We start from the raw sequence: 26526 nt of genomic DNA on the forward strand, positions 1-26526 counted from the left end.
AACTCGGAACGGCAGTGCTCCTAGATGATACCCCGGGTTCAAGCTGGATGGCCCAGGAATACTTCCGAAGAGGCTCTTTTCGAGGGCAATCATGAGGTGCAGGGAGTAGTTGGTTCCACTACTGTAAAGGGTTGTAGTGCCCTTTCAGGCCTTCTGTGATGGATACACAAGGAAGGATCCGACGGACAACGGCGGGGTCAGGGTGCCAAACTTTCCACCACGTCTCTGGCGGTTCCAAGTGTCTGCTCTTTCATTTCAGGATACTTGGCTCCTTCTGTAGCTCGGTGTGAACTTCAGTTGATCGACCTGGTTTGGATGTAGAGCCCCTTCTCTTATCCAAGATTTGTTTTGCACTCAAATCTGGGATAGCCAATGGAAGATCTGCTCTCTTGCATTCACGCCAGATGTGGGCCAATCACGACCACAATGGTTCCACGCATTCAGGCATACCAGACATACTGGCATCTGTAGTGTGAATTGGGACCAAGCCTCTTACTGGGCACTAGCACACCTGATATGCAGGAACCAGCGAAAGATGCGGTTTTTGTGGTAGGCTGCATGCCCAAATGAGGAATACCCCGGTCCCTCAACCTGGGCGAAGGCAAAGGGTAAAAATGACCAAAGGACAGAACAAAGACCTTGTGGCACGGCCATTTTCAGCACTGGCCACAGTCTTGAGCCAAAGGCAGTAAACTCATTTTGGGTCATTAAAAAGAAGTAAAAATACTTTGAAAGTAAACTGCTAGCACCAGTTTGTCCTAAGCACACTTGTACAATCCCCAACAAATCCTTAGAGGGGGGCTAGGGCCATAAAACAAAAGGACCCCTATGCGCGGCATTATAGGGTGCTTGGCACATAAATTAAAAAGGTACCCAGACATGGTAACATAGTCGAAGACTAAGGGAAACCTAGGTTCCCAGTACTGACAGCCTGAAGGATGTGTCTGTTTCCCCATAACAGATGAGCAAAAGCCCAGAGGAGTGCAGCTGAAGGCTGTGCACCACTGGAAAAAGTCAGGTTAGTTAAGCCAAACAAAAGCAAAAAGTTTGTGGGAGAGGGGGTTATAAATGGAGGGAAAATTGCACCTAAGGGCAATCTTTCCTAACGACTCACATCAGGAGTTTTGACGAGAACTGCTCCAGCAGCACAAAGTGACCTAGGAAGCGGTGTGGGTGAACTAGCGCTTCCAAAGGAGCAGATGAAGCAGGAGAGTGGTTTGCTGCTACCCTTCGAGGTGAATGCAGCTTCTCGCAGCAAGGTAGTAGAACCTGGTTGGAAAAAATCAAGCAGCCGTGGTAAAGAAAATCTTGGAGACTGATCCAGCCTGGAAGACTTGACCCAGCACTTAAGTAGAATTGGCAGATGGTTGCAGGAAGCTAAGCCTACACTTCCAGCAGTAGATCACCCCAACCGGGATGGGCCTAGCCACATAAGGGCTCAAACATTCACAACATTTTGGAAATCGGTGGGAAACTCCTTCGGCAGGACAGCAGTCCTTTTTCCAGGTTCTGGTAACGAGAGAGCAAAGCAAGGGGGGACCATGGATATCACCGCTTGTAGAGGCTGCCCAAAGCCAGCCCACCCATCACTAAAGTGGGCTAGGGAGGAAGGAGTCGGGTAGCAATCATTCTGGCTGGCTTCTGGGCAGCCATTCGGCCTGCCTAGTCTACCCGCCACAGAGTGAGAGGGCGAGCTCAGGGACTTGGGCTGGCCTAAACCAGTTAGCATTAATATGGAGGCTGCCATGTGGCTCACAGAGCCCTTGTGGTCTGTATGCTCATTTTAAGCCTGCCTTGTGGTTGCTCTGAACAAAGGCAACCCCCAAAATACAAAATGGCAGAGAGCAAAAATAAAAAGGTGAATGCCAATTGCTACCGAAAAAGGTCCATTAGACTACCATTACAGTAAAATGGTTTGCACCCTTGGTGAAGCAAAATAAATTACAGCTGCCACACGCCTACTTCCTAAAGCGAATGTTTCGTGAAATAATCACTATGGGGCAAAAATGGCTGCCTAAGAGGCACCAGTTGGTCTCGGCGCCCTAATCTTCACCCGACACAAAACCTCCCAAACCAACACGCAAGAGCCAACAAGTGTGTGGTCCAAAGGATGTGCCAACCAGGGTTCTATGTCATTTCATTGACACCCGTTTTTACGACTGGTGTTTTTACATGTTTTTCTGAAAAACTCAATTTAAATTATTTTTTTTAATTATTTTTTAGGGGGTTCCCCTCCAGGGCCCCCTTCACTGAACTATTTTTATTCCCGACCCACACCATCTCTTTAATTGCCCTTCCTCACTTCCCCCCCCGCTCCCCCACAAAAAAAGTCAGTTTTTCAGAAAAAAAACCTGCGGCAAAACACTGTCGTAAAAATAGGTATCGATGAAAGGACGCAATACCCCCAACCAGAACAAAAGTAAACTAACTGTGCTTACTCATTGATAGCCAAACATTGTTCCAACATCTAGCATCGTCAACACTCGCCACCTCTTCATCGGTGGGACCTGTTTGATGGATGAATATGGGGCTAGAGCAGGTAATTCCACCCTCGTTCAAGGTGGAATTCATGAACTGGATTGGCGAGATGTGAGGAGGGATTGCCATGCTACATCCATGCAGAGATACTTTTGCCCACCTATATCAAAACTGGACATGACGACCTTTGCCTTCCTGCTACTCTTACTCCCATCTTATAAAAATAAGTTGACAATGTCTTATTTTCTCTCTCTGCTAGCATATTTGAATTTAAGACGGGGAAACAAAATCCAACTGTCACCTGGTCTGGTGCCTATTGATGAACTGAGTAGCCTTGCACCTCAAGCAGTTGGTGAGAGGACCCGTCCACGCAGCTGAACATGCATTGACTAGAACATTTCGCAATGAAAAACCCATGACAGTAGTTATAACCAACTAACCCCCCACCTCCACGAGGAGACCACCTCAACATGTCATATATAATTCAAGATCTCTCCATAGCCAAGAGCATGAACAATGTATTGAGCAAAATGACCTACTCCTAGGCCTGGAAACATCAAAGCCAGTGAGCCACGTGGTATATCAATATCACACAAGAAGGAATTCAAATGCTAAATTATCAATCTGAGAAAAAAAAATGAAGCAAGATGGCACTCCAATAAAATGAAACCGAAAGAGGGGCACAGAGGAAATGTACTGCAATATTGTGTCCTCTTTCCCACTAGTAGGTACCTAACTAGTGTCATGCGTGTCAGGTTTGCCCCAGGGGCTGCTGCACGTTCTCCCTCCAGGATGAATAAACCACTTTCCAAACAATACTTTGCACATAGAACGGTAGCTAGGCCGTTCTATTCACGTTACAGGATCACAGGTTGTTTTCCATGGAAACAGTGTTTGTTGCTCAGGCGCCGCGTTGCATCACCACTGCAGGTCACCTGACTCTTATCACGTTCTTGGGGGGGGGGGGGGGGGGCTGGGGGACATGTTGTTTTCTACTTAAACACAGCATTAGCGGGAGCCTAGTGCTTCTAATTGATTGTGACCTGAAGCTTCGTTGCCTTCCGCTTTCCTGCTCGGGTTTCCAGTTTTCTGTTTCAAGTTCGCCGTTCCATTCTGCATTTTGTTACAGCTCCTCCTCTGAGACTGAGTCGCTGTAAGCAGTTCCTATCTTCTCAGTACCTCTCCCGCTGCTCCTCCAACTCCCCAGCTGCTTACTCATTCTGCTTGGCTCCCGCGGCTATGGCAGTTCCTCAGCGAGCGTCCAGCTGCTCGCACATCCTGCTCGGCTCCCGTGGCTATGGCTGATCCGCGGCTATTTCAAGAGACCCCAGCTGTTCATTCATTCTACACGGCTCCTGCAAAACTGGAAGACCTACTGTTCGGGTCCAGCCGCACGGTACCCGCGGGTACAGTCGCAATATTCCTGCAGTTACTGCTCTGGCTGCTCCAGTTAGTCACGTGGTTCCACAGCCCAAGACGCTATTTAAACCACGCCGACTAAGGGCACGCGCTTCGCGTTATTCTGCCTTTGCAGCGCGACGCTCATCAGATCCTGCCCTGCCATCCTTACCTGTTCTGCAGCATCCATCGGCTCCGAAGTCATCCAAGGCAAGAACCATCGCCATCCTTACCAGCTCCACTGGTCGCCCGGAAGGCTAACATCTTCAAGACCTCTTTCATCCCGTCGGTTTTCCGGGGGCCATTCTTCTCCAGGTTGTCGCGACCTACAGAACAAAACAAAACCACAGGTTAGCCTCTTGCTCTCAGCGCCGCTTGGCGTTCTTCTTACCTTTTCGAACAGGGCTTCGGCTTCTACCGCAGCACTTGCCACCTGCAACAAGAAGTGAAAGTCATCATTGCAAATTCAACTAAAGACTTTGCTTGCATCTAAAAGACATTGCTTTCGCCTGAAAGACTTACCTGAAAGGAGTTGCAGCCGGTTTGAACTCCGGCCCTCGCCAGTGAAGAAACTCGGCGGTATGGTGCCACCATTCGACACGCCCCTGCCCAGCGCGGCAGGACTGAGAGCGCACCCGTATAGAAAACAAGGTGAGAGACATTCTCTGGGGAACTGCAAGGGGAACTCGGGAGGTGGGTTGCAAGGAAAGAATCGTAGCTTATCACCCCCTCCTATCTTCTAGAGTTGCCCCTCGATTATCTGGATTCCAGGACAGGCGAAGGGTTCCGGAGAGCATCCCAGCTATTCGAGAGGAACCCCCGTGGACCAACAAGGTGAGCGTTACACAAACCTTATCTGTCTACTGGTGGCATGGCTCCACTGTGTTGTTTTTGTCTCATGCTTAAAACACCCACAGTACTAGTTTCCACCATTCTGAATGGACTTTTACGGATTGTAAGAACGCTCCTGTGTTGATGCTTCTTTGGACCCACCTTGTGTGTATCTCGGAATCCCCGTGCACTGGACTTGTAAACGCTCTCCTGTCGATACGTGCACCAGCCCGACACTAGTGCGTCCCTCGTGCCGTACGGGTTCTAGTCCATAACTAACCTTCCTTCCTTCCTTGTTTTTCTGGACTTCATCTAAACCACCAGGGAACAGTTATCCCAGTCCCAGGGTATACATCTGGGTTGCTTATTATTGAAATTGGCTGGGGGTTAGTTTGCCTATTTCCATATTGAAACTGATCCTCCTTCAATGAGAAGAATCAGTCCCAGGAGAAGATGCACAGCATCCCTGGCTGACCCCGTAATGGGGAACGCTGCACACTTTCCAGTGATCCACTGCGCTAGCTTTAGCTTCTTCTCAGCTAGTGGGGTTGGTCATTAGGAAGGTCTTACTTCATCATTGGATCCTTACTTGAACGAGGACACAGCACTTCAAACCAGGACAGGGCCGCAGTCCCGGTAAGTCAAATTATTCTCCATCATATCTGGTTGTCTATTGAGTGCCTACCATAAAAATTAGTAACTCTCAATACTAATGAGCCCAAATCCTGCAGGAACGCCAGGTCCACTAGACCTCTGTAAAACTATCCAGCAACAACCGGCATTCGCCCACCACTTCGGCTCAATTTAGCAAGAAATCATCTAAAGACTTCATACATGAAGCCACTCTTAAAAAAGCAACTGACCCGCTCAACCTTCCTTATGTGGCTATGTAGCTCTTAAAATCAATCTGGTAATCAACTGATCGATTTCTCAATCTATTATAGAATAATTACTTTCTTCAATTAATTTAAATCCATTTCTGGTAAACTTGGAAGAGATTTGCTAGCTACTTCAATCAATTATGACATCATAACATGTATCTCCACAGAATTCTGTGAGGATCCAATGCACACTCTAATCGAGTGCAAAATCCTTCCTTAACATTTCAAATGTTCAAAACTATAGATGTCATTTTTGATAAACTTAATTTCTTTTAAATTTCCAAAAAAATGAAATTCATCAAATTTCCATTGTCATTAGTTTATCATTGCTGTACTGTTCATTTACAATGGGGCTTCTAACAATACAAAAGTTTTCTCATAAATATTATTTTCAGTTGTATGAAAATTATGAGTGAATCTTTTCAGTTTTGAACAGATTTGAATCTTGGAGACCAAAACTGCCTTCTCTATGCTTTTCGGTTTCCCAACTACTCTCCTCTGAAGATTTTCCAGTCTGTCTTGCTACAAAACCTTTAATATGACTAATTACTCTAAATACACTAAAATCTCCCAACTACATGCTTTTACACATTCTGACTAACCCTTTATTCTTCTGGTTTCATATCGCACGATTTAAAAAAGCTTTAAATAAGTACACAAATGTATGAAATGGTTAATAGGTTTAAACTACAGATGGGGATTACTTTGTCATCTGTAAGATTTGTGCTGTAATGTTTTTGTAAATATCGACGCTTTTTAATCCTGTGTGATATGAAACCAGGGAACTGTAACATTAATACATTTAGTCAAAATGTATAGAAGCATGTAGTTGGATGATTGTTGCTCATAATTCAATGAGAAATAGTTATTTGTGTTAAATAGCATGACTGATTAGAAAAGCTCTTGAAATAAGGAGTTGGGAACCAGAAATGCTTAGAGAGAAGGCATTTCTTTAAAGGAACAGTCTACTGCTATCAAGATTAATATCTGTTGACAATTGTGAAGAAAATTCATTTTGCTATAATTTAAATTTGAGCAACGTGTTTTATTATGTAAACAAATTAAATTAACTACCAAAAAATACATTTATGTAAAAATTGGAGCATTTGAAATTGTGTGAGCATTGGATACTCCGAATTCTGTGGGGTAAATATATTTTTTTACTTAAAATGCATCTACCCATCCATGTTGGCGTACACAGCTTCTACATCAGTTAATGCTAGGGTGTAGGCCATCGAGAACCGAAATAACCCTTTCAACTATCTGGGAATCTTAAGACCAGCAATCCTCCCATCACACACAGTTTCCCTCCAGGATCCAGCCTCACACATGCATTTTTGAAGGAATGACTTCCCTGTAACTCCAGTTTTCCAACATTGGTATCTTTTATAGATTCACATGCTGTTTAAATATTTCCTGTCATCCGGCTGGCAATCCTCTAACATTAAGGGAGCTTACATTTAAATTTGATACTGCAGTGAGTGTGAAGACCCATCACTATGCAGCCAGCGTTATCACGCCCCCAAGGAGTGAGTTTCGATTGTTCGTAGCTAAAGACTAACTGCTTAATATATTGCTTGATGAATAACCATTGTGGACTGTATGCCATCCAATATGTGCTTGTCAAACTCAAGATCGAAAATGGGAAATTTGTAATACTGCAGCCACTTTGGTATTCTCATAGTTGTTTGGGTCGTATTGCCCCACAGCCAATAGTCAGATTCCCTTAGCTCCATCGCTGCAGGCCATTCTCAAATTTAACATATCGCATGGGAGCGTGGCAATATGAGCCAAGGAAAGCCATAAGTGGAGTAGGCAGGAGTGTGCATGTAAATATGAAAAATGCTGTTGGATAATTTTACACAAGTTGCTGTCTGCGACAGAACTTGGAAATGGCCACCTTTAGGTGACAGGGTTGTACCCCTTAGGTTTAGCCTGCACTACCCAAAGGTTTTCTAGCAATGGCAGAGCAGCCAGGCCTACTCTAGGTGGGTGAAGGTCTGTAGTGAGGCACACAGTACTTGGAGCCTACAATTAGTTCAAGGAAACACTGGCACGCTAGCAGTTATATCGTCATTTATTTTATGTACACTAAAGCTTTAGAAATAAGTCATGCAAGTACTACTTGCACACTAATATCACAGTAGAATAAAAGTAGCGCACTTGTGTTGCTCTACATTGATTTAAAAAGTGAGAGAAACTACTGAAACAAATAAGCAAACTTTAGATCCACTCTTGCAACTTTAATTAACCCCTGCTTAACCTATCTTTAAAAGTCCATCCCAATAGGGAGTTTAACAGTCAAGGGGGGTACTGGGAGTCCAGTGACCAGGGGCTGAAGAGGAAAGGGGGAGATTGGCAAAAGAGTAGTCTATTTAGGTTTTCGTAAGGTTTGCAGGGAAATAAGTTTGTTTGTAATTTAGTTCAGTGGATTGTTCACCCCAATGGGTTGCAGAGGGAGAGAGTACCTTTTTCAATGAATAACCTGGTGCAGCAGGTTGGTCCCTAAGGTAAGGTGAGGTGACAGTTGTTCGGGGTTTCTTGGCCTGGGTGGCTGAAGAAGGAACATTGGAGGAAACTGGTGGATGCAGTGGGAGGCCGAGCAGTGGACCTTGGTGGCAGTGGAGCATTGGAGCCCTTCACGGGCTTTGGGTCAGCGACTGTTGTCATCCGGTCGACTTCTTTGGTTCTCGGTCGACAACTTGGCAGAGGGGACATCTAGGAGCAGAAAAGTATTGCTGCAGACCCAGAAAGAGGCTCACAAGGATTCCGCCAGAACTGCGCTTCACATGACGTTGGACTGCAAAATGGCTGAGGTCCTAGGGTATTGGGAGTTTGCAGCCCGGGAATGTCACAGCTCTTCGTGGAATGGCGCAAAATGCAGGTGGTTTAAGAGACTGGTTGTACCCACCAGTCTAGGTCAGGAAGTCTTCAAGAGATCTTCCCTGTCACCCAGAATTCGGGGTCTGGTCTTCAGCGGTTAGTCAACGGCTCTAGCAGTTGTTTGGAAGTTGCTGGGACGTCCTACAAATTCCTCTTCGTATCTTCAGTCCAGTGGTCTGCTCTGAGGTTCAGCTCCAGAACCCTCATCTTTTATGCAAGAAAACTGTCAGAGCCCACCAATCACCATTCAAGCCTTTCATGCAAATCTGGAGGGTTGCTGACCCATGGGACAGCCAACCTCCTAGTTCAAACTAGTTGCAGGCAGGCACACTGCAGGACAAAGACCAGGGAAGTTGTATTTACCTTCCCCTACTTCCTGTCCTTTCAGGCACTCTGAGAACCTTGGCGGGCTTTCAAGGGAAGCCTGCCAAAGTCAAAAGACCCATTAAGACCTCCCCCGCCAGGAAGGTAGAAGGCTCGAGTAAGAACAAGCCATCATCTCTTCCAATGCAATAGAACCATGTGAAGGTGTGGTCAGACCTCCATTTGGCTGCTCTGCCGATATCCTACAGTGGTACACAGGAGTGGGAGGCAGTGGTGGGTTAAACTTCCCTTGTGGAGTGCGCACTAGGCCCACCATGAAGTGGCCATTTTGTGATGCGGTGCAGTAGGAGATGCTGATAGGCATCAGAAGCTGGAGAAATTAGACGGCCCCTGACAACCGTGGGACCAAAAGCCATGAAAAATTGAGATGAGCTGCTTGGTACGGGTGATATAATACTTCAAAGCCTGCATGATGTCCAACAAAAGCCGCAAGTGTTCTGCGGTAGTAAAAACAGGGAGGCATTACAGACAGGCGAGAGGGAAAGACGTGGAAAGATTAATGCACTTTAGGCATGAAAGTAGGGATTTGTCTGCAACACAGACTTGGACTTTTAGAACACCATGTAGGGTGGTTTTCATGATACAACCTGGATCTCCCCAACTCTTCTAGCTGAAGTGATGGTGACCAAAAAAGCAGGCTTCCAGGACGGCAACTTCATGTCCGCCTTGTGCAAGGGAGGACCCGTTAGCTTGGGATGAACAATGTTCAACTTCCCTGCTGGAGCCGGCGTCTGCACAGGCTGGAAAGCTGAGAAAAGACCTTCTAGAAACTCTTTAATAAGGCGTTGGGATCATAAAGGTGGTGTAGCCAATATGTGAGTAAACCTGGAGATCGCCGCCCCATGGATTTCAATGGAGGAATGCGAAAGACTGCTGCAATCCAAGGACATAAATTATGGTCAAATGTCCTGAGGTTGGACGCGAAAAGGATCAACCTTATTACATCAAATCGTGAAACACTTCCATTGTGTTGATCGCAAGAGACAGTGGAGGGTGCGGTAACCTTCACCAGAACATCCCAGCAATCCTGTGGCATAGGAATGTGACCAAATTCTAGGGAAGCAGGAGCCAAGCCATCTGGTTGAGTGAGGCTTGGGTCATGGTGCAGGACTCTCCACTTGTCCCTGAGAGGAGGTTGAAGACAGGAAGGAGAACAATTGGATGTGCCAATGAGAGGCTAAGGAGATTAGAGTACTCTGCCACTCCAGGGCCAACAGGATCAGTCTGCACCACTGCCATCTGTACCCCTTTAGGACCCCTGGGATCAGAGGAAATGCATAAAAGAGACCTGTCCTTCCAGGGGAATGTGAAGGCAAAGACCAGGCTTCCGGCCTGTTGGAAGCTGCTGGCGAATGCTGTGCACTTTGTGTTCTCCCTGGTGAAGAAGAGCTCTATATCTGGAACACTTCACGCTTGAAAGATGAGATGAAGCTGGTTGTGGAGGTGTTAACACTCGAAGGCAGGAACATCGTTCCCTACTCATGGAGCCAGCAATCTAGTTGTGGATGCCCGCAGATGAAAAAGGGACAGGAACATCTCCTGTGCACTGGCCCGCTGCCAGAGTCCCTGCGCTTCCACTGAGGAGAATGGTGATTGGGTGCTGCCTTGTTTTTGTATGTAAAACATGATGGTGATGTTGTCTCTTAACACCCAAACAACCTTCCCTTGAATATGGTGGCGAAAGGACATCCAAGCCCAGAACACAGCTCTTGTTTCAAGAAGGTAGATGTGCAGCAGGTTGTCGGATGGAAACGACAGGCCTCTAGCATGATAGCTGCCGTTGTGCGCTCCTTACCCTTCCAATGAAGCATTGGTGGTGATGGTGACCTTGTACGTAGGTGGATGGACCTGTGCACCCTGTACGAGGTTTGCAGGCACTGACTATCTCTACATGACGAGGCAAATGGGCGTGTGAGTGACAAGTTGTCTGTTTGTCCAAGACTTGCTTCCAACGGGCATCCAAGAATTCCTGGCAAGGTCTCATCTGAAGCCAGCATTGCTGTATCGAGGGGATGCAAGAAGACCTCATCCCAAGGAGATATTTCAATGAGCGGACTGACGCAGTCTGCTTCTGTGAGAGCAAGTTGGTCTGCTCAGATGGTCATAACCGTGTCCACTGATGTGGTGGCCATGCAAGAAACTGTCCAGTTGTACCCTGAGGAGTAGCATCCACTGTGAACGAGCGAAGCAAGACTTGCGGTAATTGACAAAGAATTCAAGAGAGGACAAACGGTGCATAAGCATTATGGTGTATTGTACAGCTAGAGGAAAGAAAGGGGTTCTGACCACCCAGTTGTCTGGGTATGTGACTGGTGATACGTGGATGCTCCTCCGATGAAGGTGGGTTGCCCGAGGGGGCCAGTCATTTGATGAAAGCCCTTGGGGTGGGCTTGAGGCCAACGGGAAGCGCCTTGAACTGATAGTGCCGGCCTTCGATTGTAAACCAGCGTAACTTCCTGGGACTTATTCATTTAGGTGTCTCCAGATGTTGTTATTGGGACTTGTGCTGTGCATCGCTGCCACCTTTCATGGTCTCCAGGCGCTCGGGCAGATCGGAAAAGGAAGGGGGTTGGGAAGGTTAGTGGGGTTGAGAGGGAAAAGCACAAGAGGGCGTTGGTGCTGTGTGTAGCTTCAGTTCGGAAAACCCAGTCACTGTGTGCTAGCATGATTTTGGTGGATTTGCATTTGCATGCAGGTGTGTTCTATGTGTTGTGAAGATATGGGAGAGTGTTTGTACTTTCGGTGTCTTGTGTCCGAGCTGTGTCAAGTTGGTTACATAATGGGTAGTGGATATGCTCAGTCTTAGGAAGTTATGGAGTTTAGTAAACAATGCAACACAATTGCTATCCTCAAAGTGCAGTCCAGTGTGTTTGCTATCCTCCCAAATCTATTGTATGGTATGCCCAAGCTAGCTACACCATCTAAGTGCAGTGTATGATATGGTATTTATAAAGCGCCTATGTTTCTTGGAAACCTGTAAATTATTTCAAGTGTTGAGCAGTGGCTAAGCTACAAGATTATCAGGGGCCGTAGGGGCTATCCTTCGCAGTTTATCTAAGAGCAGTACACAGGCTGGCCTTCACTGTTCTTCTAGATGAAATACATACGCCAACCTGCACAATTCATCTTAAGCGCAATGCACAGTCTGACCTTCACATTTCTTCTAGATGCAGTACATAGACTAACCTGCACAATTCATCTGAGCGCAATACAATGGTAAAATAAGGAGCACAGTGCAAGACAGCATAATGTTAAGAGTAGGTGGTTGTAATATGTAGGATTAGCATGGTGAGCTTAGGGCCCTTTAGGAACGTGCATGCAGTGGATGGGTTCACAGTCCAAATAACCGAAAACAACTCAGGAAGATGGCAAAGATACTGTTTTATTAACAATGATCTAAAACGGGAATTACAACATCAACAGATGTTCGCTCAATTTTCTCTCAGCAATCTTTTCACAAAACATATAAATTATTCTAAAAATACATCAGAGGAAACGTCATACTACGTGGCAAATAGAAAACCTACTAGGGATTGTGATAGGCTTAAGGGGAACATCTAAGTATACATTACATAGGACCTAGGATTTTGATTGGCTGCCCACTGTCGGGTGGATAATACATACCTACCTCATGTCATCTTTAAAAACATTAAATACACAGTTTTCAATTGGTCCTCAAACTAGAAGGTCCTTCGTTATACGGACCTCTACAATTGGTTGGCACGCTTGTGCCATATCTGGAACATTTGTTTCACTTAGCAGCACATAAGCCCAGGTGCAAGGAGGTGGGCCTGACTGTCTCCCCACCCAATTAGTCCAACATCTCTCATCACCCAAGCCTTCTGCCATTAAAATTGTCTTTGAACTTGGCCTTGCAAAGTATCCTTGTCTCTGAGAATACATGGGAGTGCGAGCACTCGCTATTGTTGTTCTAGGACTCAATTTGACTATTTTCATCCTTGGCTCATGTGACAGGAGACCACGATTTGGTCCATTTTGCAGGTTTTTAAATGTCACAAATGAGTCAAACTTGCCACCCCCTTGGTGTTCTTTCTTTGCATCTCAACAAGAGATGATTCATCCTCTGCACATTTACTCCTTTCAAGAATAGAAAACCGACCTTGTTTGCTTTACTTTTTATACCAAGCCATACAGCCTCGCCATGCAGCTCCACGATTTCAGTTTATTCTTGCTGCAACACATTTCTTGCCTTTTCTCTCCATTGGTCCTGGCTTACTAAATTCATGACACCAATGTCCAGCTCCTGTACAATGGCGGCTCCGCCTGCATTCTATTCACTACGTATAGCCAGCTTCTATGATGACTTAATCTACTTTGCATTTCAGCATCTGAACACTTATTGAACGGTTGATTCTGTGCAGCACTGAATGCACGTGTAATCAGCTTCTGTTTCATATTTAAAATTTCACTTGATTTTTTAAATTATTTTTAATCTTTACTTCGTCATTGGTTTCTGTAAGATCCATGCATCCTCTTCAGCCAATATCCCGGGACATCGCACATGTCATGTGTGACGACACTAGCGTCTTTTTGCTCTTTTTGATATTCCTTCAGGGAGTTCTTCCCACAGATTGTCGTCTCTTCGAGGATACATTCGATAGGGTTGTCTTAATGGGTATCTTCTTTTGAATATACGCTGTGGTATTGGCACAACTGCTGGTGTAAAACATGGCACAATCTCAGACTGCCAACATATAGGAGGTGAGGGTGGGATTTCCTTCAGAGGCATGTAACTGTTCCTCTCCAAGGGTTTTACTGGAGCACAGTAATGGCTGTACTCCCCGCCCATACCACCTTACCTGGTTGTTCCGTCCGGCGTACTTGGGCGAGCTGGGGCAAACGGGGAATGAGAGCTGCCCTTTGCCTCTGGCCCTTAGCCTGCTGCCCAGGAAAGTCTGCCCTTGGAGATCTTCTTGCTACCATGCACGGACTACTCCCGCACCAGTAGGGCGGCCAGTGGTAGTAGAGCATGGCGAGTGCCCATTGCGCCCTGAGAAACTATTTTGCTGCAGGGTACCCAAAGACCAGTTAGTGGCATTCTTGATAGCCTGGAGTGTTTATCTTTTTTGACAAACAGATCCTCTTTCACAAGGCATGTCCACAGTTTTAGCTTGCACTTCTGGCCGGAAGTGGGTAGTCCTAAGCCAACCCTGTCCACGCAGCACCACACCGTTCCATTGTCCATTGCAACTGAGATGGCGTTGTCGGAAGCGACCTCACCCTCACGAAGAAACTTAAAGCTGCTGCCTTTTTGCCGGCTGGCACGATGTCCAGAATGAGGACCACCTTGTACCACAATTCTGTCGTAGTAGGACAGAATGGCCAAGGGGTCATCTTTAATTGTTGCAGCCGCAGTGGAAACAACTTGCTTACCAAAAGTGTCCAGCTGCCCCCCTTCTTTGTCAAGTGGAATGGCACCCACGGAAGAAGGGTTAGCCGAGTGTTTAAGAGCAGCAGTGGAGACCACTGAATCTTTCGCAGACATTTAGGGTGCTGTCTGGGCCTTGTATTTCTTCTCAAACCTGTCCTTTTTTCAGAGGGTCCATAAAGGAATTTTTCATAGTTGGGATGTGTTGTGACTAGAGTCCTAGGTGAACTTATACATGTGTTCCCAAGTACAAGCCAATGAGAGAGGGAGAAAGGGAGCGAGAGAGAGATCGAGATCGATCGCTAGCCAATCATTAGGATCAAAGGAGAAACAGGAAACTATTGCGCTGGGTCCTCGGTGGCTGAAAGGGAAACAGTATTACTACAAAACCACACAAGTCACCTCTGACGGTGATTTGACAAGGTATCCCCAGTGAACCCCATCTACCTAATGTTGCCAGGAGTCGGTGCACGTAAATGGTATTCCGGAGCTGGTAAGAACCAACTTTAAATGGAAAAAAGGATACCACTATAGGGTGCAGAAATGGAGGATGTTCCCAGCAAGAGTTCAAAGGTCAATGTTCCAGGAAAGGAGGGTGTGGAGAACCGCCAAGGTCCAATGTCACTTGATCCAGGAAAAAACGGAAGCATCCAGATATCCAAAACACAAAACAGTGAAAAAAGAAGAAACAGTTTGACAATACTTTAGGAGAATGCAGGGGCAATCCACAGAGAAGAGCCAACTCCAATTACCAGTTCATCAGAATCCGTACAACAAAATCCAGGGGGGCAATCCAATGAAGAAAGAGCCAGGGGTCCAAAAAGCCAGGGAAGTAAAAAAAACAGATCAACTGCAACACAGAAAGCAAAATGCTGCTAACAAAATTGTTAAGAACTGTTATGCCGGTGCAGTCTCCTTTTTATACAGAAAATAAATGGCCACTTCCTGCTTGCGTGTGTCGCATGCCTCTGACAGGTCACGTGACTCCCTTTGTGGACCTAAGCAGACACCGACGCACTGCAGCGTCTCCCAGGCGCCATCGCAACCCCCCAGGGACGGTGTGGCCATTGGAACAATGGAGGGGAACAGAGCCGCTGCGGTCCGCTCCCAGCTAGTTTCCCATGAAGGGCGGAGTGCAGACAGGCCTGCGAGAGTAAGTTCTGTCTTTGTGGCCTCCATGTCTGTACTAAATATCTGGAAGGATGGCATCCTGTCATAGTTTTCCATGCCTGTTCCCTGTGCTGTTTTTTTTCAGGAAGCAGATCAAACATTCTAGTTACCCCAGGACATAACTGAATGAGAAGTGCACATTTCTTCAATCGGAAAATCTGTGAATCATCGGGTTTGCCATCCGCTGGTACGGGGGGTCATCAAAAGTTGTATGAGTGGATGCTCCACCTTGAAGTGTCATCCTCTGACTCTGAATCGTAGAGATCAACAGGAGGGTATGAAGGTAACGGAGAGATGCGGGTGCAGCGTCTAGGAGGAGCTGGGGGAAGCAGGGGAGATCTCATGGAGGTGGTGGGATGGAATAGGACAAAATGTCAGAATAAAAATTACGACCCCACTAAAAGACCTAAAACACACACCATGAAAAGTTCTAACTACCAAAAGTTTTAACGTTTCGTGGTATGAGTTTAGGTGTTTTGGTGGGTTCGGTCGGAAAATTAAATTTAAAAAAAGGCTGCGGGGGACTTTGGCATGGGGTGGTCGGGACGGCGTCCCCGCAACACCCCTGCAGCTCTCTCGACAGAACAAAAAAAAAACAGGGGCTGCGAGGGGGTCCACCTCCACATCCCACTCACTAAACAGTATAGTGAGCGGGGGTTGCGGCGTACACCCCTGCATGTTTGCATGAGAAATGTACGAACATTTTGTATTCAAGCATTTCCGTCGCAGGAAAATCAGCCACAGTGATTTCACATAGATCGGTGGGACCAAAGGTACCCTGTACTGCAATTCTGACACATGATGTGATGGGTTATTTATAACGCGCTTAATACCCAGAGGTGTCTAAGCGCGGACCCGGGGATCGAACCCGTGTTGCTCTGTGTCGTTTTGCTTCCAAGGCAAGAATGTTGCCCCTGCAGAATTCACAGGATTGTCCAGTGATAGAAAATGTGCCTCCGGGTTGACTGGGGCCTGGTGCAGGCTGAGGAGTATTTGTATTTATTGTGTTTTATATAGCGCCTTTGTCCAAACTGTGTTCATAAGTAGTAACTATCCATTAGCATTCCTAATTAGCATAATCAGTCAATTAGTGTTTATAAACAGTAACAATAAATGTGTGTTCATAAGAGTAAATGAATCCGTGTTCAAAGCAGATTAAATCAATTCGAAGACTGTAGCAGGTGGGTGTTTTAGACAACAGAAAAGAGGATAGGAAGTAATTCAGCGAAGAGACAGGGGAAGCATGTTCCAGTGAAAAGGGACTAGGAGCAGGAACGAGCGAAAACGGGATTGGGCACAAGGGGGACGTGGGACATTGAGTGTGAAAAGATTAGTAGAGCGGAGGGAGCAAGATGAAGAGTAAGAGGAAAGGAGAGATGCAAGGTAGTCCGGAGCAAGGCCATAGAGACATTTGAACACAAGACAGAGAAAGTTATATTTAAGTTGAGAATACAAGGGCAACCAGCCAAGAGGGGCCAGGGAAGGAGAAATTGGGTCTTGGTAGGTAAGAAGACAGAGTGAACGAATTGAAGAATTATAGATGGAATTAAGAGGAGCAAGGAGTGAGTGGGGAAGACCAAAGAACAGAAAAATAGAACAGTCGGGAGAAGACTAGTGAGGAGATGAGTTTTGTAGCGTGGAAAGTAAGAAAAGGTCAGACTTTGCAAATGTTGTAGAGATGAAATTGACAGGCGCAGGATGTAAGGGAGATGTGATGGTCAAAGGGGATTGAGAGACGGGAGGGAGGAAAAGAGATGGAAGAGGGAGGAGATTGCAAGATTAGTACTTGGATGCATGAAGAGTATGCAATGGCTGCATGATGGACGGTGGTGCTGGCAGAGGCTCTGCAGGCAGAAATGATGAAATGACGACTTTGCCATCTGAAAACTTCTCTTCCGGGATCTCGAAATCCATGCCTGGCATGTTCAGGATGTCATCTGGGGGCACCTGAGCAGGGCCATGTAGAACATAAGGAGCCTTTGTAAACAGAGGCTGCTTGCATTAAGAGAGCCGGAAAAAACGGATGGGGCCCGTGGTCGGGCGTCGGCAGAAGAAATAGTCACCACTTAGTCGACGGCTATCTTTTACTGTCTTCGACTGAGGTCTTTTTGTCATCTACGAGGTGGAAGTCGATTAAGTAGTGGTGGACAATGTTGAGTTGCTGATGAGACCCTCAGTGGAGTGGTGAACGAAGACGTAGATTGGATGGATGCAGACTTGCTGCGCTTTGTCGACTGAGTCGTTTTCGTGGATAAGTGTCAATGGTGCGGAGGGCGTTGCCATTGAAGCCGGCAACCAAGCAGTCACTGGCGTCGACTGCCACAGCATGGGTAGACTTGTCGGTGGTCTGTTCTCTCCTCACCCTCTCCCACTGGAAGCCTCCTTGTGGGACCTTAACCTCTTTCCAGGGGTAGTGTGCTCCTGGGACCTGCTTTGGCGGAGCGAAATGGTGACTGGAATGGAAGCAGAGTCTCGAGCAATAGTACCCTGATCAAGCAAGTCACCAACATTCTTAACGGTCCTAGAGGGTCTTATTTGAGAAGGCGTGGCAGATGGAGCACACGTTTACTATTTTCTGGGTACAGGCAGATGTTGGTCTTCCACGTAGACCTTCAAGTGGCAGGTGGATCATGCCTTGAAGAGGCTTTTCTTGGCTTTTGGTTCAGGATCAGCCTTGGTGGGGAAAAGAGGAAGCCTCAAATAGGTCTCAACCCAGTGGTAGCAATGGACTGCCTAACAGGGGAGCATTACGATGTAAAAACACTCCACACCACCGCAATAGGAAAGGACTCAACCGAGGCCTCTCAAAATGTCCACGTATGACCCAGAACAGCACTAAGAAAATACTAAAGAGGCTACAATTTCAAATTTCAATAACTGCCTTAAGGTTATCGAGGATTCCCTGCCTCATGACAGGGGAATATTCAAACAGCAGGTGAATCTATGTAAGATCCAGTGCTGGAGAAATATAGACTCCAAGCACCTTGAGAAAAGGTTATACGGCCCGCTAGGTGTTGCATCCTCAAGATATATTCTACTACAAAGCATTCATCTATGTATGACGTGTTTTGTACAACATGCTGCCTAATAAGCCAACCTGCCTCCAGAGCACCTTACATTATGCTATCTCTTTGGATTGCCCTTCTCCTATTCACCAACCTCATGACACATTTTCCTTACTGTGTCACCATCCCACAGTAGCGACAGTTGAGTGAATGGCATACATGTATCTAGTATGGTAAATGGAAAAGCCCTTTCTAGCCACAGTCTCAAAGCTAGTGCTTAAGATCGGTATCTGCTGTACCCATCTCACTTTCAAATTACTTTAATTCTTTCTATGTCCCTAGGATCTCTTCCCCACTCCCTGTACTCCTTTGCACTCACCCCCTGGGCTCCTTTCTAAAATCCACCCCAGATACTCTTTTCTGTCCCTGTGCTGCATTAATCTCTGGCTAAGATTTGCACGCATTTCTCTGCACTTTGTAGTGGATGAATTAATGGACTGTGTGATATGCCTACCTCTGTGTGGTTCCACAGAGATCTTCAACAAGCCAAGAGTACAACTGACCACAGACACCTACATGCAGAAGAAACACAGCGATAACGGATGTACAGCAGTGCAGGTCAGCACTTGGAGGACTGTACAAATGCTGAGCTGGTGCCGGTCCTGTAAATAGATGCGAGGCACATTGCTGGATGTGGCGAGTTCCAAATTTGAACGGGACCTCCTGATCAGATCAAAGATCCAAAACAAGAGCCACGGGCTAAGAGACATAGGTCTGTGACCAACATATAGTGGTATAACAATCCACACTACATGCCTCACTAACAAGACAATTGTCACTGAGAAGTCCGTCCTGAAGAAGGTGGGCAGAAAAAACAGAGTATCACTGAAACTGGTTCACATACTATATGGAGAAATGGTATACAGTTGCTTTTCACTAATTGGAGATTAATTAGGTTGCTCTCTTCGGTATTGTTCACAGGGGGCTCCCAGACTATTGGCCAATAAAGAGAAATTGCAACAGATAGTATCCTGGGATTCCCCACATCTTTTTTTAATCTTGAATGGGATGTCTGAGGTTGGAATGAAGTGAAGCAATGGCATTGACCCATAATATCTAGTAGGTCCCGTCTTTTAATGCAAATGGAACACCAAGGTGCAAAGAGCTCTATTTCTCTTTTTCTATCCGCTTTTAGATAAGTGGTACACTAGCACTGCCTAGGGATAGCACTGAGGTTATAGCTGGATAAGAGTAGAAACTGCTCCCTGTCCCCTATCGCTATGAACCTAGTTATTACTGAGATAACAGAACAGTTATTGCACAGAAGGGACCATGCCAATTTTATTCTGGATGTACGTTTATGTGGTCCATTGCACTCTCACTTGTTGAAAGTGTTAGCCCTTTTTTGTGTTTAAAATACTACTTGCCAGGGCTTACGCCGGTCTTGAATAGAGTTGGAGCCTCTGATCCCCCCCCGGCCACATAGACAGATATATGCTGTACCAAGTTGCCTAATTTATTTGATTGTTATCGCTGGAAGTACACTTCCAGTTCAGAGCCACATCAGCAAGGCATTGTGGGTATGCACATTAGCTTAACATATATGTATTAAGTCGCATTGCCCTGTAAAACAAAGGCAGTTTTCTGGAGCAGCAGGTTGTTTTTCCATTCTGGAACACTCCTAGTGGTGCTTGGACTCAAGATAGGTTTGAGAAGAGGCTAAACAGAAAGGGTTATTTTATGTAATTTTTAGAAAAACACCCTATTAAGCGTAGACTTGTAGTTCAGGAGGAGGATCCACCATCTAAAACAACCAGAGTAAAACCCGAGATTCTCATGAGGAGTTCATAATTGAACTGGATACTGATGAGGAAGATGAGGTTTTTCGGGATGATTACCCTGCCACTGATCCAGGTGACTACAGTACCCAATCTTCAGATGTCAATGATACAATATTGTCATCACCCATTGATGATCACATTTTATAGAATGATCTTCAAAAGCAGGAGGCCGTTTACTTTAAGATTGACACCCATGTGTCCTGAGGAAGACACTGACTTTGTTGATATTCTCAATGAAAAGAAACAAATGGGGCAGTATATCCTACTATTGTTAGATTTTTTCCTTTCATGTAGAGGACCTAGTTGGTGGTGTCCATGCGCCTCTCAAGTCTGAGACACTCCAAACGTTAACTGAAGGCAAGCAAACGGCTAACACCATTATAAGAAATACTCTTGATGCTGCATATACAGCTGGTAGAATAGTGGCAGAAGGTACACTAATTCAGACATGCATGGTTTAGAAATGTGGGTTTTAGACCAGAAACATAGGCCACGCTACTTAGCATGCCAATGGAAGATAATGTCCTGTTGGGTAAGGCAGTAGTTGATGCGCTTGAGACAGCAAAGAAAGAACACAAGACACGTGCAAGACCCTGGGGCAAATTATAAATGAACTTGATCAGCAGAGGGTGGGACATTTGCCAACCGCTACACCTTTCGTGGTCAAGGCTATGCAAGATCCTCTGCCTAATCAGGCTATACCTCAGGGGCATGCTCCAGCTTGTGGTATACAAATCTGGGACAATTATCCACGTCACTCGTCCTACCAAAGACCATTCGGAAGGGGGCGCAGCAGAGGGAGAAGCCACACCTCTAGAGGTACAACTCCTATCTCAAAAAAATGACTCCCTGCTTCTGGTACCCTCCCAGATCACCCTAGTAGGGGGTCGCCTTACACTTTTCGCCCACATATGGGAGGGAATAAGGTCAAACAATTGGGTGTTGTCAACTGTAAAGAATGGATATTGCGTGGAATTCAAAGAACTTCCTTGTGATCATCCACCTAGAGTCAAAAGAATACCATCAGAACACCAGCGTATTCTTCAGGCAGAGGTAGATGCGCTTCTACAGAAGGGAGCCATAGAACTAATTTCACCATGAAGGGTAAAGGTCTTTATTCTGTGTGCTTCCTTGATCCAAAGAAAGGCCAAACAAAGCCCAAAGTACTCGGGTCTGAGACCAGCAAACGCACATGTCGAACTTCAAAGGAGGTCATCCCTCTGCTCAAAAAGGGAGACTTAATGACAACACTGGATATGAAAGATGCATACCTTTTATTTTTCAATGCTGCCAGCACATCAAAAATGCCTAAGGTTCAAAGTAGGCTCAGTGCACTGCCAATTCAAGGTTCTGCCCTTCGGAATTGCGTCAGCCCCCAGAGTATTTTGTATTTATTTTATTGTTAATTTATAACACGCTTAATTCCAGCGAGTGGTTTCTATGTGCAAGATTGGAATTTGAACGTGTGTTGGGCCATGTTGCCTTGCTTCCAAGACACATGTATTGCCACTGAGCTATCCTTCCTCCCCTATTTACAAAGGTGCTAGCAGTTGTAGCAGCATATCTGCGCAAAGAGAGCACATCAGTACATCCTTATTTGGACTGGCTAATAACTGGGGAATGACACAGTGTCTGCAAAATACTCTCAAGACAATACATCTTTTGCATCAACTAGGCTTCTCGACGAAAAGAAGTCCAGCTTAACCCCCTGTCTGGGGGGCAAAACAGTTCCTATGGGCTATAATTCGAACAGAAGATTCATTAGTCTTCCCCCTCCGATGAGAGGGTAGAAATCTACTGAAGCAAATCCCTTGTTTTACAGTTGGTCGACAGATATCAGTCAGGAAAGTTAAGGCTCTGCCTCTGTATGATGGCTGTTGGGGGAGTTCTCCTAAAGTCCTACTTGATGGGCTTTAGTAAGCTATCGCAGTGGTTTGTAGATCACCCCCAACACTTAGCATCAGTCTGTACTAACTCAGGACCTTAGTAGAGTGGTAGAGCAGTCAGGCTTATTTTAAGAGGAAGATGTGAGCTGTAGGGAAGTACATTAAACACAGTAAGTAAAGCACATCAAAGAAGCTCTTGCACTTTAATGTATATTAAAATATATATTTATTTTTACACAAGAGCCACTGTTAAATATTTAGCACAATAAACCATCGCACACAGATCTACTTTTCAATACTTTCAAATAGTCACTTATTTGGTAGTTGCAGAACGCATACCATTGTTAAAGGAGTTTGACAGTTCTACTGGTAATACAGTGCACCCACAAAATACAATAATTGTATTTAGTATACATACACATATAAGATAGTGAATTTTTGGGAAGGAAAACCGTTGGTTAGTGTTCTTAGTAGAGCTTCAGGTTCTAGAGGCAGTTTTGCAGCACAGCCAGTCCTTTAAAGTAAAAAAAAACGCAACCCTAGTTAAAAGGCAGTTTGTATTGGTCAAGTCTTGCAAAGCAGAATAAATTAAAATTTCCTGTGGATACTTTCTAGTCTCTAGGAAGGAAGATACAATATGGCTTAACCAATGTTGGAGACACTCTTAAAAGACTTGCTAAAGGGACACCAGCAGCGGCTTGAGTCTGAGGTAAGAGGGTGTTAGCCCTGAACACCTCTATGTGCACTCCAACACTCTGGAGCGACTTTCTGAAATCAGGTAAGCAATACCATTTTCCCCACAGTACCTTTGGGTAGAAGAAAATGTTTGTGCTGGATGCTGCGCTATGTTGCAGCTCTGGACCTGACCCCTGGATTCCTTGATCTGATGACTAAAGGCAGGACAATGGATGGGATCTCTCAGCAGCAGTCTCAAGGTATGACCTGGGGCACGACTTTCAGTAACTTCTTGGTTCACTCTGCTTTTTTGGCACCTTTTCTGCAGCACCAACAAAGGACACGATTCGCCTGGTCAGTCGTTTTCGCTTCCTGCAGTCCTGCACTCTGATGAGGGGGTCTGGGCGAGTTAGATCGGAACTCTGGAGTGTCCTTGACTGCTTGGTAAAGAATTGGACGGATCCGGCCTTTCCACAACAATACACTTGAAATGGGCTGCAGGTCTACAGTTATTGGGGTTCCGCAGCTCTGGAAACTCACAGGACCTCAGGAGATGTCTCAAATCAAAGTTCGTCTTGGGACTGGTTGTTCCTACCAACCAATGGGAAGGAGTCGTCCCCGTTGGAGCTCCTCTGTCGCACAGTAAACGGGGTCAGGACAGCAGTGGTTGCTTCACGGTGTTGCAAAGGTTCTGCCGGCGTCTCTGGTCGTCTTCAGTTACTTCAGCTTCCAGTGGTCGACTTGCTTTTCACTCCAGAAGCCTCACCTTTTAAACAGTTCCAGCACACACTTCTCTGCAATCTCTCTCAGCAGTTTATAGAAAGGGGCTTTTGGCTGTCCAATCAGGACAGCCTGACCCCCAGTGGGAGCTTGTTCTATTCGGGCACTCTGGCAGACAAAGGACAGGGGGGGGATCCTCCTCCACATCCTGGAGGCCCAGACACTGTTTTGCGTTTGGCGTCCCCTCCTAGGCTCCACACACACACAGGCCTCACCTCCCAGAATGGTAGAAGGGCTAACAAAGAACAACCACGCTAGAAATGGCAAAAAAAGGGGGGCACAAGCTGGTGTTTGGGTGCCCTTATTGTGTACTACCAAGGCTATGGACATAGCCTGTGGTATAAAAATGACACAATAATTGGTAAAACACATCCACTGCCGCCAGCCATAACTATGAGATTGTCTGTGACTAAAAAGTCACAGGAGCAGAGAGAAGGGGGCTACTAGGTATCCCTTTAGCACTCCATATAAGGGGGTGTGTGCCAATCTCTCAGAAAATAAAGCTTTTAGGAGAGCTACTAAGTGCCTCTCTATCCTTAAGAACTGTAGTTACTTGAGGGTAAGAACAAGAATCTCAAAGGAAGATTCTAAGGGTCCCCAGCAACGCTGCCGTAAGGAGCTGTGTGCGGCAATAGTAAAATATACAGATGCCGTTAAGAGCTATGGAGTAGACGGGCTCCATAGTACAGGTAGAATAAAAAAAGAATAGAGTTCCAAAAGACAGAGCCCACAAGAATGAATGAGTGGTAAAAGGCTCCACTCCTTCAGGGTTGAAAAAAAAAAAAGGTCCAGAAGTCCAGCAACAAGTGCTGGGCGTCTCGCTAGGAGAGGAGATGAAGCATAAGCAGGATGATTGATAGGTTATTTATAACGCGCTTAATACCCAGAGGTTTCTAAGCGCGAACGCGGGGATCGAACCTGTTGCTTTGTGTCGTCTTGCTTCCAAGGCGAGCGTGTTGCCCCCGAGCTATCCTCCCGAGACCAATAATCTCCCTAACAATGGCAAATCCGCACACATTGACATGTCGGCAATCGTGCATTTTTACTTAATGTTCTCGCTCTGACCACTCAAACCACCCAACCCCCTGGCAGAACAGAGGGCCAAGAGCATGATCTAAGTCCTGCTGCACAATAACTAGCTACATTACATATAGACACATCTTGTGTCTGAAACATACACAGGCCTGACGCGTGACTCCCAAAACTAGTAGCCATATGGGTAGCGGCATGGAGTCCATTAGGAGCCCATCTGTGTGTGCCATACCTACCACAAACTATTATTCGCGTTATGTCTCCCATTTTCCCTTTCACATGGCGCCCTTCATCTGTATATCCTCAGGACAAGATGCATTTGTCGGCTGTTGGCTGTCCAAAAAGCAGTATGTAAATGTAAGAGCTATGATGTCTAGTTCTTAAAATCTTTGAGACCAATATATCCCTTTGCTGTCCACTGCCCGATATTGTTCTTATGCCATCTTCTCACAATATGCATAACTGACTCATTTCAAGTCCTGAATGTTGCGATTGAGGTGGTTGTTTGAGGTCCATGCTGCCCTTTTTTTCCTATTTCGCATTGTTGATCCTCCACTGTCAATGTGCTGCAGCATTCTGCCTTTCAATTTGTTTTGCTGCTCTCCCTGCCTTTCGATTTTGTGCTTCGGCGCTCCCTGATTTTCCTTTTTGTGCTGGCTCTCCCTGCCTTGCCGTGATCAATGCGTTGCCTTGTGCTACCACCGTCTCTACCCTTGCTGCATGCCTATCTTTGTATGTATGTTGCACTTGCTACAACAAAGCAAGGAGCAAGGACAGTCTCCCAACTTGCATGTTTACTCCAATGGTGGACCTAAAGCAGGGATCAGCAACTTGAGGCCCTCAGATATTTTGTATAAAGGCTCCATAATCCACCACCGTTTACTGTTCAGTTTAAACACTATGGGATTTGTTGTTCCAAAACATCTGGAGGGCAGCAAAAAGTTGCAGACCCCCTGATCAAAGAAATCTGAAGAAGAGCCGCTCTTGCACCCTGCAGAGCTATAAAACGTGCCTTTCATGAGCTGGGCAGTCGGACTGCATCTATTCGCTTCCCCACCCTTATCTACTCACTGCCCTCCAAACCGTGTTCAACATACATTTTGCCTTCTAGGTTCTCTTGTGCCCATAGATTGGACTGGGTGGATCTCATTCACATGTCTTTGCTTTCGCAGGAGCAGCCAGGCTCCCCAGACTGGATTCAGCTAGATATGAAGATCACGCCTCTGCTACTCAATTACTGCCAGTGCAAGCTGATGCTCGAAGAATATTATGAGGTGCTGGAACACTGCTCCTCGATCCTGAACAAGTATGAGGGTAAGATTGTTTCCCTCTTTAGTACACACTGCTTCTTCATCCTGAAAGTATGAGGGCAAGAAGGACTTGCCTTCACTGTTCAGTGCTTCTCCGTTCGCCACTAGTATGAGAGTAAAATGGCACCCCTCTTCTCTGTAGTCTCATTATACATTCTGGAACATGTAAAAGGATAAGAGTGCACCTGCCTTCCCATGCATTGTTTCTTCATCACTTGTACACTCATCCCTTCTATAATATCTACAAATGTAAGAATGCCTGCATCTACACTTTACACTCAAATATTTCTCAAATGTTACGTACATTGGTTAGCCAACACCTTCCACTGGTTACCTAGTAGTGGCCCTTTTTTTATGAAGTTGCAGGATTTTTCTTGGAGGGTCCCAAGCTGATATGTTGGAGGATTGTTAAATATTCTGGGATTGCAGCAGGAGAAATCCTATAGCCAGGTTCTTTTTATGTATTTTTTTTGTAATTGTTTTACTGCAGGTAAATTCCTAGCCTCTTGACAGTTCGTTTGCTGGCTAGGACCACCAATTCTTTTGGTGACGAGGAATTTTGAGATAATACACCATTCACACC

At 45.9% G+C, this 26526-nt stretch overlaps 1 protein-coding gene across 3 annotated transcripts in view; it reads left to right on the forward strand.

The window, feature by feature from the left end:
• The window catches only part of AIP (aryl hydrocarbon receptor interacting protein), a 321509-nt gene that overhangs the window by 178122 nt on the left and 116861 nt on the right, over positions 1-26526 (forward strand). For all 3 annotated transcript variants that reach the window (XM_069628969.1, XM_069628968.1, XM_069628970.1), the window contains one exon: positions 25806-25947. In XM_069628969.1, the coding sequence (XP_069485070.1) occupies positions 25806-25947 (142 nt within the window). The remainder of the gene's footprint in view (positions 1-25805; positions 25948-26526) is intronic.

This window comes from Ambystoma mexicanum, chromosome 12, assembly GCF_040938575.1.
Source record: "Ambystoma mexicanum isolate Mex_15411 chromosome 12, UKY_AmexF1_1, whole genome shotgun sequence".
Classification (NCBI taxonomy): domain Eukaryota; kingdom Metazoa; phylum Chordata; class Amphibia; order Caudata; family Ambystomatidae; genus Ambystoma; species Ambystoma mexicanum.